The 16,174-nt window shown below is 28.3% G+C and overlaps 1 protein-coding gene across 1 annotated transcript in view; it reads left to right on the top strand.

Moving 5' to 3' along the window:
- LOC100206114 (endoplasmic reticulum junction formation protein lunapark-A) overlaps nt 1-15,375 on the top strand; it is a 61,218-nt gene extending 45,843 nt beyond the window's left edge. The window contains exons 12-13 of the mRNA XM_065809746.1: nt 4,095-4,274; nt 14,842-15,375. Coding sequence (XP_065665818.1) covers nt 4,095-4,274; nt 14,842-14,903 — 242 coding nt within the window. The 3' untranslated portion in view covers nt 14,904-15,375. The remainder of the gene's footprint in view (nt 1-4,094; nt 4,275-14,841) is intronic.
- Nucleotides 15,376-16,174: the final 799 nt, after the last annotated feature.

Below are 16,174 nucleotides of genomic sequence, written 5' to 3'. Positions count from 1 at the left end.
TTTTCTGCTCTATCTGTTGATAGCAACTATGTACTCTTTTAACAAAAACTCTTTTTGATTTCTTAAATTAGGCAACTTATATTCTGTGCGATATTTATTTTGTTTTTAAAGCTTGGGGCTTGAGTTCTCACCTATAGTCCTACTGAGTCTTCTGCTATTTTAGATTGTTTTTCACTCTTGGCATTTTGTAGAAGCCATGTATATTAGGGTGTCCCAAAAATATGAAAAAAAAAAATTGTACACATCAAATTCTTTGTCTAAACACTTATAGAAGACCACTAGTATTGAAAAAAGATTTATAAGATCACTCTAAGTGTTAACTGTAGAAATTAAAAAAACAGATTTTATTGTTGTTTTTCATCATCATTCAGACATTTGTATTTTTTTTTTTTTAAAAACTGTTAGGTTTGTATTAGGATATGGGTGGTAACTGATCAACTAGTAATACATTAACAAACTTTTCTTGACCACTGTTCCAAATATTAGGAAATTTTAAAAACAGTATATATTGTGTGTTTTTAAAACATCGATAATTGTTTTTTTTTTGGACTAACAGCTATTTTTAAATTATTGATTTTTGAATATACTAACTTTATTTTATTTAAAATAACGACTTTTAAATATATCAACTTTGAAAGCGGCAATCTTGATTACCTTTTTAGATAACGTAAACAAACTTTAACCAATCATTTTTTTCTGATAAAAAAGCAACTAATCAAATTGTTACTCTTGACAAAAGAATCTTTTAAGCAGTTTAGTTTTTAAAAATTATAAAAAGATAAATACTTATAATAAATTCTTATCACAAATGGGGAAAAGAAAGATCACTAAAATGAAAAAGTTGAACTACAATGTTAATTTAAACCCATGACGGCCACTTTACCTTCTCAGAAGTCCGATTTCTACTTTTCCTCAACATCAACTTCCAACAAAAGAAACAGTTCTACGGTATTATCAGTATGTTATTAATGAAAAAAGTAAAAGGTTCAAGTCTACTCAGGAAAATTTTTCATGCAAAACAAAGAGTGGGAGTAGGGATATGATTGCCTTGACAAAGATTTCTGTTATGAAAATATGGAGATATGCTGCCTAAGAAAAATTGTTAATATATGGAAAGATGCTGGTTTTAGAATCTGATATTGATATGAAACAAAGAGTTGAAAGACACATTAAGAAGAGGTGTGATTAGTGAAAAGTATGACATTAATATGAAACAAAGAGTTGAAATGAGAATTAAAAGGTATGAAAGAATGAGAAATAATGAAATTCTGCGTCTTACCAGTCTTTAATTGCCAGTGATAGTGATTTCGATTTTCCAGAAAGCAATCAAAGTCAGCTTCCAACACACACAAAGGTAAAGTGTCAATTAACATCTAAGTCTAGCTGTTCAGAAATAGCGTGTTGAAGTAAAGAATCACAATATAGTCAGAATAGTTAAAGAGTTTGACAGAAACAAGCTTCTATTAGCTACAACACCTATTAGTGTTAGATGCGGAATTAGCATTCGCTCACAAACAATGCTTCTAGGAGCTGTTGTTAAAACTTTATGGGGAAATGTTCATGATTTAAATATATCTAGAAGCTCAATAGCTAGAAGTAGATTCAAGTATATTGAAGATTTAGGTAAATTTTTTTTTATATTCAAAATATTTATAATAAAATAAAAATTATGGTTATAAAGAGAAAAAAATCTTTTTTAATTTAGAAGTTACCATCAGATCAAGCCATTATGAAGAAATGTTGGGAAAGAATTTGATCTTGCACTTTGAAAATAAGTTAGTAAAAGAAATAGATGAAAAGTTAAAAATTACAGTTAAAAAGGAAAGGGTTGCAATATCTGTTACCAGTCCTGAATTCAATACAAAAGATGACCGCCTACTTAGAATTATAGCTGTAGAGAGCACTAAAGGAAAAGATCAAGCTATTGTTATTCAAAATATTTTAGCGTATTTTGAAATAGCTGATAATATAATTGGAGTCTGTACTAATACTCCATCAAGTAATACAGGTAGACTAAATGGGGCTATAATAATAATTAGTAGAATTCTTAATAAGTGTTTGTTTTAGTTTATGTGTTGTCACCACATATATGAACTCCATATGACTCATGCACTACTGGCACAAAAGTTAAATCTAAGGATCCAAGCAAGTTTATGTACTTAGCTTTCCAAAGACACTGGGAAACTTCTCATGACTCTGTAAATTCAAGAACTGCAGAACTGAAAAAATTTGATTGGAGCAAGCTGGAAATAGGTAGCAGGCTTCACATCTTGGCGCTAGCAGCTAAAGATTATGCGAAATATTTGTTGGAGAATAAAATTTTTCCAAGAAATGACTATAATCACCTTGTAAAATATTTGGCTTTTTATCTTGGTGTTGAATCTAATAAGCTTGTTGAATTTAAAATTCATCAACCTGGAGTTTGTCACCATTCATTCTTACACTAGAAATGACATCCACTATTATAACCTTTTTACCTGATAAAAATGAAAAGGAAATTGAAACGTGTCTTTATTGTTGCTGTTTGTTATGCTCCATGGTACCTCAAGTCTAGAAACGATCAACATGCTGTACTTAATGATTTTAATGCACTTAAAACAGCATATGTTCTCAAGGATGAATTTAATGCCGATGTTGGCAATGCTTTGATTAAAAGTTTTCATAAACATTTGTGGTATCTTGCTCCAGCAGTAGCTGTTTTTTCACTAGTTGACTCTCACTTGGAAATGTTTGTAAAGTATCAGATTTTGAAGTCATTAATTTCCTTTCCAGTTCCAGAGCTAGAAAAAATGAATATGGGAAAACCTAATCCTGTTTTAATCTTACCAGACAGCAAGCTTTCAGAGCTTGTTACTGCTGATAGCTAGCTTATATCTATATGCCTAGGAATCATATATTAAGTCAAAGATTGGGTTTATTCTCATCCCAACTTCTTGAAAACTGAATCATAGTGTTTTTGAAAATTTTGTTAAAGGACTTTGTGAAACTAAGGACTGTGCTGAAAGGAACATCGGATTAATAAATGATTTTTTAAAATATTCTCGAAAAGAAGAACAACGTCAAAATATATTAATAATAGCGAGAGAGAAGAGAAAGAAAAAAAAAAAAGTAACAAAGAAAGTAACTTAAAAGGAACTTATGAAAATTTAAAGCTTTCTATATGATAATATATAATGAGATATATTTCTTAATAAAAGAATTATACTGTCAGTTAATGATAATAATGAGATTTATTTTCTGAATAAAAGAATTATTCTGTCAGTTATTTAATTTTGATCTTTTCTAGCTAAAAAAAGATCTAGGAATTTTACAGTAAGCATTTAAAATTATCTGAGTGTATATTTTTAGTATGTATTTATCTTCTACCTTTATATAGACAATAAATTTTGGGTATATAAGAGAAGTTTAGTAAAAAAAGTTTTTCTACATATTTTTGGGACACCCTAATGTATATCCATTAATAGTTAATTGCAAAATTAGCATCTGTTATGATGGCCTTTTTTTATTGCGCTTGCTAATTTTTTATTCTTGGTTCGATGCTTTTATTACCCTTTTTGATCTGTTGTTCGTTTTTGTATGAAATACTTTTGTAATATTTGGGCAGGTCTAAAAATTTTTTAAATGTATTTAAAATATTGCATGAAAAAAAGTATTAGTCTCTGTCTCACCATTGTAAGATTGCATCATCTATTGCAACATCACCATCTATTTCTCTTTCTAACAAAGGTTGCTGCTTGGTCAAACTAATCTTTTCTGTTTGTTAAACATCGCATATATTTAATTTAAAGAAAACAAAGACAACATGTTGAAACCACACACATTTTAACCCATGGACATAAACTAAAAATGTATTATTTAAATATCAAAATAAATAATTGTTCCTAAAGAAACTTGATAAAGTTTTTCTTAAATTAAGTGTGACCTTAAAATTGATTTTGGTGCAAAAATGTGTTAATGTGATCTTGTTTTTTTAAATGTATTAATTTTTAATATTAGTATAAATATTAATGTGAATAGAAATAATATTATATAAATTATGAATAATGTGAAAATATTTTTATACATTTAAAATTTAATAAAAATTTATGTTTTAGCATACAAGTGTTGCTATTGTAATACATTTAATCAGGCACGTAAACAGAGATCTCATGCACCTAAGCTTTCACAACAAAGTCACGATTCTGATCAGTCTGATTCTGATCATTCAAAAGCAGATGGATTAAATAAAAATGGGATTGAAGGAAGAAATGTAAAAAATATTGAACCAACAGAAGGTATTTGTTTTTAAAATTTTCAGTGTTTTAGATAATAAATTTGATAAAATTATTTAAAAGTTTTATTATGAAGTATGGCTGTTATATATCTACCAAATATTTTTGTAATTGAAAACAATAGTTTGATTTCTTCAAAAATCATTAAGTAACGCAATCAAATTTAACAAAATATAATTAGTTTTTTTATAACAATTATAAAATGAATATATACCGTAAAGTTGCTTAAGTTTGTCACCATAAAAACAAAAATAAATGCCAATTTCAATTTTTACAAATTATTTTTTCTCTAATCTGTTGTCACTTTGTACATAATACCTGTTGTCTCTTTGTACATAATACCTGTTGGCACTTCATGCATAATACTTGTTGTCACTTTGTGCATAATACCTGTTGTCACTTCATGCATAATACTTGTTGCACTTTGTGCATAATACCTATTGTCAAAATATGTTTATTTGAAATCTGCTGAAATAACTTGTTTGCCAAATAAAAGTTTTAAAATTATGTATACTATTGAAACTTAAAATAACCAAAAAATTAAATAAAATTATCAAATTTAGCTCTAGTATTATTAGAATTCACTAAATTAACAATATTTAAAAATTAAAATTTTGATTTCCGAATATTAAGGACTCTTTTTCTTCAAAATCAGTGACTTAAGCTAAAATTTTGATCACTTTTTTTAAACAGTTTTTAAAACTTCGGTCACTTTATAAATTATGCAACAAGATGTCACTAAACAATAAAAACAAAAATTAACAAAAATGTAGTGAAATATCGATTTTGAAAAATGCATGCGAACCATTTACACGCAAAAAAAAATTTAATAGCAAATACTAATATGATTTATTTAGAAATTAAAAAAATTTCAAAATTGTAACATTTTGTTTCATAATTTTATTATAAAGTATTATTAGGAAAATAGTTTTTGTAATTTTTGATGGTAAGTTTGAAGTATTGTGATATCTTATTATGGTGTGTTGTATGGATGTTAAATTTGTAATAACACAATGTGTTGATTGGAATATGTTGATTGCAATATTTTTATTGCAATTTGTTAATTGGAATGTATTGATTGGGCTGTATATAGTGACAAACTTATGAAATAGTAATAAAAATTTGTTCAAACTAGCTGTTGGTGTTTAAAATAAAATATTGAATGTTGGTTTTTATTTTTATTTTATTTTTACAATATAAATTGTCTGTATAATTTAGAAAAAAATAAAAATAAAAAAACGTTTATTTGTACCTGAGATATGAATGTTTAAAGCCGTCATTCAAAACTGTTATTGGTTATGATATTTATATAGCAAAGTTCAAGCTGAACAAACTTAGGCAATTTTACTGTATTTATATCTATATATATATAATATATTTCTAAAAAATTTAAAATCTTCCCATAAATAAAAATATAAAGTTATAAAAATTTTATAGCATTTTGCAATATTATATTCAGAATGAAAAGACTTATTTAAAATGATTTTTTAGTTATAAAATTTTATTTATTTTTAACCACAATGATTTTTCAATTTGTAACTTTCAAGATTGCTTTGAGATCAAACAAATACACTTATGTGCAATCCGTCAGGGTTAGGGTTAGGGTTAGGGGTTAGAAAATCCTGCAAACTGCTTTTACATTTACACTCTGTGTCTTTGTGAAATGTGTATTTATGTATATTTATTATATTATAATGAAAATATATATATATATATATATATATATATATATATATATATATATATATATATATATATATATATATATATATATACATATACATATATTATAGATAGATATATTCTATCAGTGTTTGAAATAAAAGTTGATCATTCATCGTTGACTGATCAACGATGAATGATCAACTTTTTGGAAAAAATGATACTTTGAACTCTCAAAATTACAGCTAATCAAATTTGTCACACTTTTTATAATAAAAAAATAAACATTTAAAAAAGAGTCTTTAGGTAATTAATTTAACGTTAAAATAACAATCTTTAGTTCAAAAACAGTAATTTAAAAAAACGCAGAATTTATATTAAACAAGCAAAAAAATGCTTTTGATTGATGTACTATTTTGAATTCTTTTAAATGAAATTAAATAAAATCTAGAAAAGTTAACATTTGCGCTGAAATGCAGAGTTTAAAAATAACAATAATATGCCAAGCATATTATTGTTATTATTTTTTTTACATCTTTACTTCCAACAAAGCTGCAAGCATTGAGAGTTGGAAGTTATTGGAAGAGAAAAAATGAAGATTGTAGAGCAAGATAATGAATGACAGATGACTTAAAAGATTGCAATTTGTATGAATCAGGAAAGCAAAATAAAGGAAGCAAATTCCAAAGAACTGATGTTCGAAGAAAAAAACTAGAGGAAGTTTTTGAGTCACAAAAAAAGGATGAGGCTTAATTGAATGACGAGTAACACAAGGATGAATTTTAGTAGATGGCACAAGAGACACTAGCTCTTTAGACTAGTAATTATAGTAATTGTAGAAAAGAGAAAGAGAAGCAACATTACGACAATGTGATAATGGTTAGAGGTTGGCTGCAAGAGCAGGTCCAACTATTTTTAAAATGCGTTTTTGCACCTTGTCTAAAAGAGAAAGGACATCATTAGAAGATCTTTTTTTTTTTTTTTTTTTTTTTTTATTTTTATTTTTATTTTTATTTTTTTATTATTATTCACCTCCTCAAGGCCAAGAAGGCCTCTACAGATGAGGAGGCTACTTAATAGTGGTTATAACCCTCTCAACTCTATAACTCCGAAACATGAACCTTGACGAACAAGGCCGCTGCACGGAGAAACAAGTTGATCGCGGTACTACCAGGGACGTGGTGGGGATCGAACTCCAAACCTCTCGCTTATGAAGCGAGCGCTTTACCACAACACCACTACCGCAGATCTGCCTTAGATATGGCAACAGTATTCCATACAAGGACGGATTTGAGAATTATAGAGATAAAGAATAGAATCTGGAGTAAGAAAGTGTTGAGCTTGATAAAAAGATGCAACCTTAGCTAATGCTAATTTTGCAACAGATTTGATATATGGTTTCCAAGAAAAATCAGAAGTAAGAGTTAATCCTAGAAGATGAAGGGTAGATGACTCACCGAGTACATTACTGTTCATAAATATAGGAAGATCTAAATTATTGCGATAATGATTGGCTGAGTATAATTGAGTTTTATCTGAATTAAAGTTCACCAGCCACTATGAGCCCCATGCTGTAGCAGAAGTGAGATGTTTGAGAGAGTGTTGGCTTCTTATCATGACAAGAATAAATGGTAGTATCATCAGCGAACAATGCCACCTTAGATGTGAGAATTTCTGGAAGATTGTTAATAAAAATTAAAAAGAGTATAGGGCCAAAGATTGAACTTTGAGGAACCACTGAAGTTACAGAATATGAAGAAGATTGCTGTCCATCAAGGGCAACTTTTATACTATGATTAAAAAAGAAAGATTCAATAATCTTAAAGATGTTACCATATACACTGTAAGAAGAAAGCTTATGGAGAAGACCAGCATGCCAAGCTTTATCAAAGGCTTTAGAAATGCCTTAATCTCTCCACCTTTATCTAATGTATGATAAGGCCTATTGGTTATTACTGTTAGCAAATCAGCTGTAGAGCAAGAAGGTCGAAATTCATATTTATGGTCAGAAAGTAAGTTATCAGATTCAAAATAAAAAATTAAGTGTTAATTAAGGATTCAAAAACCTTGCTTATGATAGGAAGAAGACTTATGGGCGGTAGTTAGACAAATCAGATCGCTCTCCAGAATTTTTGAAGATAGGGATAACAGATGCCGCTTTCCAGCAGGCTGGAAAACAAGACTCTTATAGGCACTTGTTAAATATTTTTTAAAGTATAGATTACAGCTCCGGAGAATACTTCTGCAAGACTATAACTGGTATGTTGTCCGGACCACAAGCTGTAGAAGTGTCTAAGCAGGAAATCACTTTAGATACAGAAGCTGGAGTAATACAAATATCAAGCAATGGATCAACCTGTTTGACAACTAACTCAGGTAGAACACAACTAGTGGAGTCGAGATATGATATTGATGAAAAATTTTTAACAAACAATTCACCTTTTTCTTCAAGTGAGGTGACAGGGTCTTAAGCATACAAGAAAGGTGGAACAACAGATTTGCCCTTATTATTCATACTATTAAAGATTCTCCAGAAGTCACGAGAGCCTTATTTTTGTGATGAAATACAAAATTTCATAACCTGAGAATAGCGGGCTTTGGTGTTAGACAAAACCTTTTGACAATGGTTCCAAGCAGTAATAAACAGATGTCTGTTTTTCGGAGAAATTTTTTGCTGATAGATATGAAAGTAACAGTTTCGATTGGAAATTGCAGCAGCACAATGTGAGGAAAACCATGGAGAAGAGTGAGGCTTGACCTGGAATTGTCCAGAGGGAATAAAAGATTCCATGCCAGCCTGACTCCAGGAAGTTAGATATGAAGCACATTTGTCAGCAGGAAGACAAAAGACTTCTATCCAAGGGCCATCATGAAGAAAATTGCTGAAAGAGTCCCAGTCATCTTTAAGGTAGTTGTAAGATGATAGGGGGATTCAAATGATGAAGAAGAATGAGATAATAGTTTTAGAGAGATCAATCCGTGATTAGAAGCACCTAAGGGTGAATGTGGAGAGACTGACCACTGACTAGGATCAGAAACAAGACATAAGTCGAGTAGAGGAGGTAAATGATTCTGGTTGTCTGGAAAGTGAGTTGGAATGTTGACTATTTGAGTTAGGAATTGAGAAGGGCAAAAGTTGTTGGCTTTAATGCCTGCAGAGTCACTGACACTGCAGCCAAACCATTCAGTGTGATGAGCATTAAAGTCACCGACAACAACAATATTGGCTGATGGATAAAGAGAGGGCTTGGTCAATTTGATCAGAAATATCATCAAAAAGAGTGCAGTCTTGAGATGAAGGAGAGTGATATATAACAAAGAGAAAAGCAATCGAGTGAAGTGGTGCTAAACGAAAGCACATAAAAGAATTGTCTGTGGATTCGAACCTAGTTTTCCGACAAATGGGTGAATTCTTACGAATGTTAATGTCCAGGCCAAGCTTGTGACTATTGGAGTCTTTACAAATTAAAGGAAGATTTGAAGTTTCTTAAAAAACCACAAATATTAGTGAATGATAGGTTTAGAGAACTTGGTGATGACAATGGTTTTTTGTATTTTATAGTTTTTGGTACTTTATTCATTTTTAAGTTCTTTAAAGAACTTGACTCAAAGCATAGACAGTACTTAAGAACTTTACTCTCATTAGGAGATAATAGAATGATTTGCTTAGTCATAAAAATAGAGACATAAGCAAACCCATGCGTTGAGTCAACAAATAGAATCTGTTTACCCCTTCCTCTTTTCTTGAACCAAGTTTGGAAATATTAAAATAAAATAAAAAGTTATTCAGCAATCCTTTTTTTTTTTTCTCTAACCAAAAAATAAAATTTTGTTTTAACAAAAAATAAAAAGTTGCTTTAACAAAAAAAAAATACAATTGAGGTCAAGTGCCATTGAAACATGAATTTGTGCAATCAAGTTGAAAAACTAAATGAGTTGCAGCAGAAAATGCGGCAAAAAGATATTTTATCTTGTATTCAAACCATGAATAGTAAAGACTTGGATTTGACAAAAAAGAAATTTAAGGTTGTTTACTTTATAGCAAAAAAAGAACTGTCATTTTGCCTATACCCAAAGAAATTAGAAGTGAAGCTTGGTGTAGTCTTTGGTCAAGCTTACAAAAATGAAAAAACATGTGGAGTATTTATTGACTTTATTGCTCTTAAATTAATGAAAGATCTTCAAAGAAAACTGACTAATCAAAATTTTTTTTCATTATTCTAATCAATGGTTCTAACGATGTTTCACTTAATAAAAATAAGGCTATATTTGCCTATGCCTGCGTATTACTAGAAAATCACTTATCAAATTTTTTTCATTTCATGTTTCATTTAAAAAGACTCATCATTTCTGATGAGTCTTTATTGATGTTTCAAACAAACTTTATTTCTTATTTCAAACAATTTTACAATTTTTCATTTCTAATTTTTTTAATTGGAGAGTGATTATGTAGCTTTTGTAACTAAGTTACAAATAATTATAAAATTGCAAACTTAAATAACAATTCTACAAGTATGAAAAGCTACTGTAGGGTAGAGTGTGTATGAAAGAGCCAGGTTTTGAAGAAGCCAATACCATTATTTCTAACTTATTGGCATCCGATACTTATTGTATTTAACTCTTTGTGTGGCAACACTAAATACCTGTAACCCACAAAAAATAACCCACAGTTCTTCTAAAATAAATAGTGTCATAAGGGAGCACTAAAGATTTTGAAAATGAAAAGTAATTTTTTGGTGGTTTACTTATTTATTTTTAAGATTAAGTGTAATGTTTTATTCGATAAAAGAAACATGCTGCATTTTTATATATATATTTGCCCTTCATTTACACAAAAAATATTAGATTAAAGCTTTTGTCAAAATTGTTTAATTTAAGGTTATGTATTTAACCAAACAATTTTTTGAAAGAGCCGACTGTTTATGCTATGAATAAGCCGACTTTTTTAATTACTTTTTCTTTATACTTAAATAATTGTTTTGCGCTTTAATGACTTCATATATTTTTCGTAATGCTTCATTGAGCTTATTCTATCGAAATTAGTTGTTTTAATGACTTTTCATGAAGTTGTAAAACATAGCTCCGTTTGAATTTAAAATAGTATTTAATAAAATTTTTAAAAGTCAAAGTTCTGAAAAAGTCATTTTTTTTTTAAAGTTTAAATAATTTTTTAAAACTTTTTTTGTATTGTTTGATTCATTTATTATTATCTATTATGTATTTATTATATTATTATGTATTTTTCTTATTATGTTATTTCATTATTCTCATTCTCATTTAATTTTTTGATTTTGAATAATTTGTAAAACTATTATTAAAGCTGTTTTATCGTTTGTTTTTTCATTGATTATCATAGAGTTATGAAACTTTAAGTACAATCTGATTTTGAGAAGTCTATAGAACAATTTAATATTTTTAACAGACTTGATAGTGTTCAAAAAAAAGTTACGGCTGATAGCCGTTCGAAAAAAGTTACGGCTTATTCATGGCACAGAGGTTGCTCTTTCATTGACACATGAAAGAGCTATATGAAATATATAAAAGAAATGAAAGTTATGAAAGAGCTGTTTTCTTTCTTTTTTTAAAACAGGTGTATGATAGATTATTAGCATTGTTATCCGATTTATTTTAGTTTTATAATATTACCCAATAATGTAAATATTGAATTAAAAAAAAAAAAAAAAATTATTACAATTGAGTTTTTTTCACGCCATTTTAAAACTGGCTCTTTCATACACACTCTCCCCTATATATCGAAAATAAATTGGGTAGTATACAGCTCTACTACAGCCTAATATACAAATATTTTGTTAGACAAAAATCAAGTCTAAGCCGAAGGTTCTCTTTCTTTTTACAGATGTTAAAAAGATCTTGAACACACTTGATTACTTGTTCTGCACACTGATTTTTCTGGAAATTTTCAGTCTTAATTGTTCCTGATTCACAAACTTTTTCACTGAGTTTAACGCTTTTTCGAGACTGTGCAAGCTACTACATAGCTTCCAATAATCAACTACATTACCCAATGGTCCTCCCATTTGTAAGAGATGAATCTACATATGTCAAGTAGTGAGTCTCTTTTTTCTAGTAGTAGAATAGATGCCAAAAGTAACGGGTGATGCGGAAGTTATCAGACAAAATAAAAACGTCAATAATTTATTTATAAATAAAAAAACAAACTACTATTATATTTTTTTTAAACAAAGCATTTATCTTTTAATAAAAATATATTATTTTTTATATGAAAAAACACTACCATCTGCAATTGATCTCAATTTTGCTCTGACGCCTTTCATATGCGACTGTAAAAAGTTTAAATCAATTTCTTGTAGTTTTAGTTTAATGCGATCAATCAAAACTTGCTCTGTTGAAGCTTGCCAATCTCCCTCGTAAAACTTCTGTGCCAAATGTCCCCAAAAATTTTCAATTGGTCGTGCTTGAGGCACATCTGGGGGATTGGATTCTTTATCAACGTAGTAGACATATTGGTTCATCCAATTTAGAAAATCTTTAGAATAATGAGAACTTGCTAAATCTGGCCAAAATAAATAGTTAAAGTCTCCATGATACTTGTGAATAAATGGAAGAAGTCGTTTTTTGAAACATTCGTTAATATAGATTGATGAATTGATCGCTACAGCCTTGGAAGTGCGAAACAATGGCTCGGACATACCACGGTCAGATATGGCTATCCACATTAATAATTTTTTTGGAAATTTCTCTTTTCCTATAAAATGAACACTTTCTGGGCATGTCTTTTTGTTGTTTGTGTAGTATCCAGAATTTCCAGGCATGTTGTCCCCTGCAAAGCAAAAGTATTTTTCGTCATCGATGACTAGAAGCGATTTTGTATTATAGAGTTGGTTAACTAGTTTCCTGCTTCTTTTCTTTGCCTTTATTTGTTGTTCTATAGTGTATTTTGAAGTCTTTTCACGTTTTCTATATTTAATATTCATTTTTTTAACTGACGACCAATTGTTGATTGATTTACACCGAATTTAATTTCTATTTTTCTCCGACTGACCCCTTTTTTGATTGTTGACAAGTCTCGTTAATTCGGCTTTCTTTTCTCTAGTTCAGGATGTCGGACGACCAGGGTGCTTTCTATCAGAAAACGATTCAACAATTTCAAGTCTTTTTAGGTTATCATATATTGTACTTTGAGCAAATCCTTCCTTTTCAAAATGATTTACGATTTATTTTTTTTTAATATTAGGTTTATTTACAAGAAACATTTTTAGTCGCTTTCGAAAAGATTTTCGTTCAGCTGCATTTAACCTCATTTTAAATAATTGTGTTTCAAATAATAAAGTTTATATTTTATAGAACGTTTATGCCTAGGCATAAAACTACAAAAACTAATTATTATGCTCAAATAATGAAATTAGGATTTGTCCGATATCTTCCGCATCACCCGTTATTGTGTATTGTTTAAAAGTATTGCTAGTATTGCGTATTGCTTGGGAATTGCATCTTACCCTATTTAATTTAGGTATTTTTTTAAACATCACTTTAGTGAATTCTTCAGGTTCTTTAAAAAAATTGAATACCTGAGTTAACTGAAATAGAAATTTCATATCATGCCATCATGCTGTTTTAGTAATCACTTCTTCTCAATCATTCTTGAAATTCTTCCTGAGCTGTTTGTAGTTCTTTATAACTTCCAGGATAAACAGATCTTTTTTTTTTGTTTTTTTTTGTTTTTATGTTAATTCACCTCCCTAAGGCCACTACAGATGAGGGGGCTACTTGTGGTTATAACCCTCTCTCAACTCTATAACTCCAAAACAGGAACCTTGACGAACAAGGCCACTGCGTGGAGAAACAAGTCGATATTCGAAATTAGGTAACATGATGTTGACAACCAATGAATTGTTGTTCTTTCAGTTTCTTTTCAGTAAACCTTCTTTGTAACTAACTGGCAATTCCATCTCTTCTTTCAGTGTTTACATTGATAGTGTTTGCTACAATCATTTTTATAGTCTTCTATAAATTGCATTTTTTGAGAATATCTGTTACAACTTAACAACAGTATCTGCTTTCCGTCTAATAGATCTAATGCTTGTAACTTTTATACAACACTAACACTTGATATTCTTGGTGATAAATACATTTACAATCAAAGTGCAGTGTTGTGTTTGGGCAGATACTTTCTAGATATGAAGCAGTTTCGAAAACTTTTTTTCTTTTCATGCATAGATAAGTTTTACCCAGGAATTTCCCAGAATTCAGGAAATTCAATTAAAACTCCTTTAGGTTTCCGGAAATTTCCAAATGTTTTAGGCTATTGATTTGTGTAAAAATTATATGAAATTTTAAATATGACGTATGCATTTAAGGAAGTATGTTTTCTATAACTGAAGTTTTCACAAGACCAAATTTCACAATAATTATTATTATTTTCTTTTTCTTTTTAATTCATTCAAATTAATTTTTCAAATATTAGAAATTCCTTTTTGTAGTAAGTGAATTTTAAACTCTGTTTTAAAAGTTTACAAAAGTTTTTGCTGTCAATTATTATTAACAAGAAGAAAAGTTAATAAAATGGAAGTTAAGGGAAGTTATCTGACATTTCTGAAATAAAAATGATAAATTTTATGATTTTTTTTTATTTTCTAATACGTTAATAATAAATATATTAATGAAAGTGTTTAAGGCATGAAGGACCAATCACAGTGAAAGAGCGTACTATGCTTGATAATAAAGGGACTGACCGTGTTTCTGATGATACTTATCTTGATTTGTTTCTTTGCTTAGCGTTTTTCTAGTCAAGTTTTGTGTTTTAAAGTCATAGATTGTGTTTTAAGAACTTATTAAAAGTATATGATTGCCCTACTTGATTTAGTCTACTTTATATTTATATTATAATTAGTTGGTTATAACTTATTTCTATTTTTTTTTTTTTTAGCTGATGAAGCAATCATAACAGCAACTGATGATGAGCACCAAGATTCAAAAAAAATCAAATAGTGCAGAGTTTTTTTTTCCGAATATTATAAAGATTACGAAGAGATAGTTGATGTCGATAAAATGAGTCATTAATTAAAATAAATATAGCTGGATTATAAAAAAAAGTTCTGAGTATAAAAAAAAGAAACATGTTAACTAAAGTTTTTATTTATTCTACAAACATTCTTTAAATTTATTCTGAAATTTTATAAAATATTGCATAGCATTTTATTAATGTTATTTATCAAATTTACTGTACCAAAAGTTTTTTTTTTTTTCATAAGTTATGTGGTTGCTATAAAGGTTATGAAGGTTACTATTTTTTGTAACTTTGATTTTATTTTTTATAAAAATATTGATATGTTTGAAATTTAATCAACATCAAATTTCGTAATAAATATGTTCAACACCTTTTTTTAATTGAAATACAACCATCTTATAATTATCAACAGTATGTTTGTATCTTAGAATATAAGTAAATTATATCTAGTTGTATTATTTAATTAATAAATTCAATTAAAAGTATGTAATTATATTTAATAATAAGTTAGATTTAGTAAATTTTTGCATTCTTTGGATAAACATTTCACTCTATTAAACCTATAAAATTATTAGCTTAGTTTTTTTGCAAAGTTTTGTAGAAAACTTTGTCAAGAGATATTTTTGTGCAGTCATTAGTTACTTTTTCGGTTATTATGCGCCAACCTGTTTTAAAAGGTTAAAAGAATACCAAAAGGTTTTGCTATTTGATGCTTATTAGCTAGTAAGCAACTTTTTTACAAAATTTATTTTTATTTTTGTTTACAAATTTTTTAATTATCAATTTTCTTCACCAATAATGGTTTTAACACATAGGAATAACAGGTGATGCATGAGTTATCGGAAAAAATAAAAAAGTCAATAACTTATTTATAGATTAAAAAAAAACTATTACTATATTTTTATAGAATAAATTCAGAATAAGAGCAAAAAATGTTTAGGAGGTATTAGGAAAAGAAACATTAAGTATGAAGTGTTTAGATATTATTTAGAAGGAAATTGTAAGGCAGGCAAAAATATTTTATATGAAAAAAAATATTTTTAGAAGAATTTTGCAATTTTGATTTTCATTAATATAATCAATTAAGTGTGTTTGAAAATATGTGAAAAATTTAAGTAAATTTTATAAATTTGTTTGATTGTTTTTATTTTTAATTTACAATAATTCCAAATATTTGGAAAAGTACACTTATTTATTTTAAGGTTTTTACATTTTTTGCAGTTTTTTTCTTATAATTCTTAAGCATACTTTA

The sequence above is a fragment of the Hydra vulgaris genome, chromosome 11 (assembly GCF_038396675.1).
Source record: "Hydra vulgaris chromosome 11, alternate assembly HydraT2T_AEP".
NCBI classification, from domain to species: domain Eukaryota; kingdom Metazoa; phylum Cnidaria; class Hydrozoa; order Anthoathecata; family Hydridae; genus Hydra; species Hydra vulgaris.
Note: the sequence above shows the minus strand (reverse complement) of the source record. Positions and strands in the feature narration are given on the sequence as shown.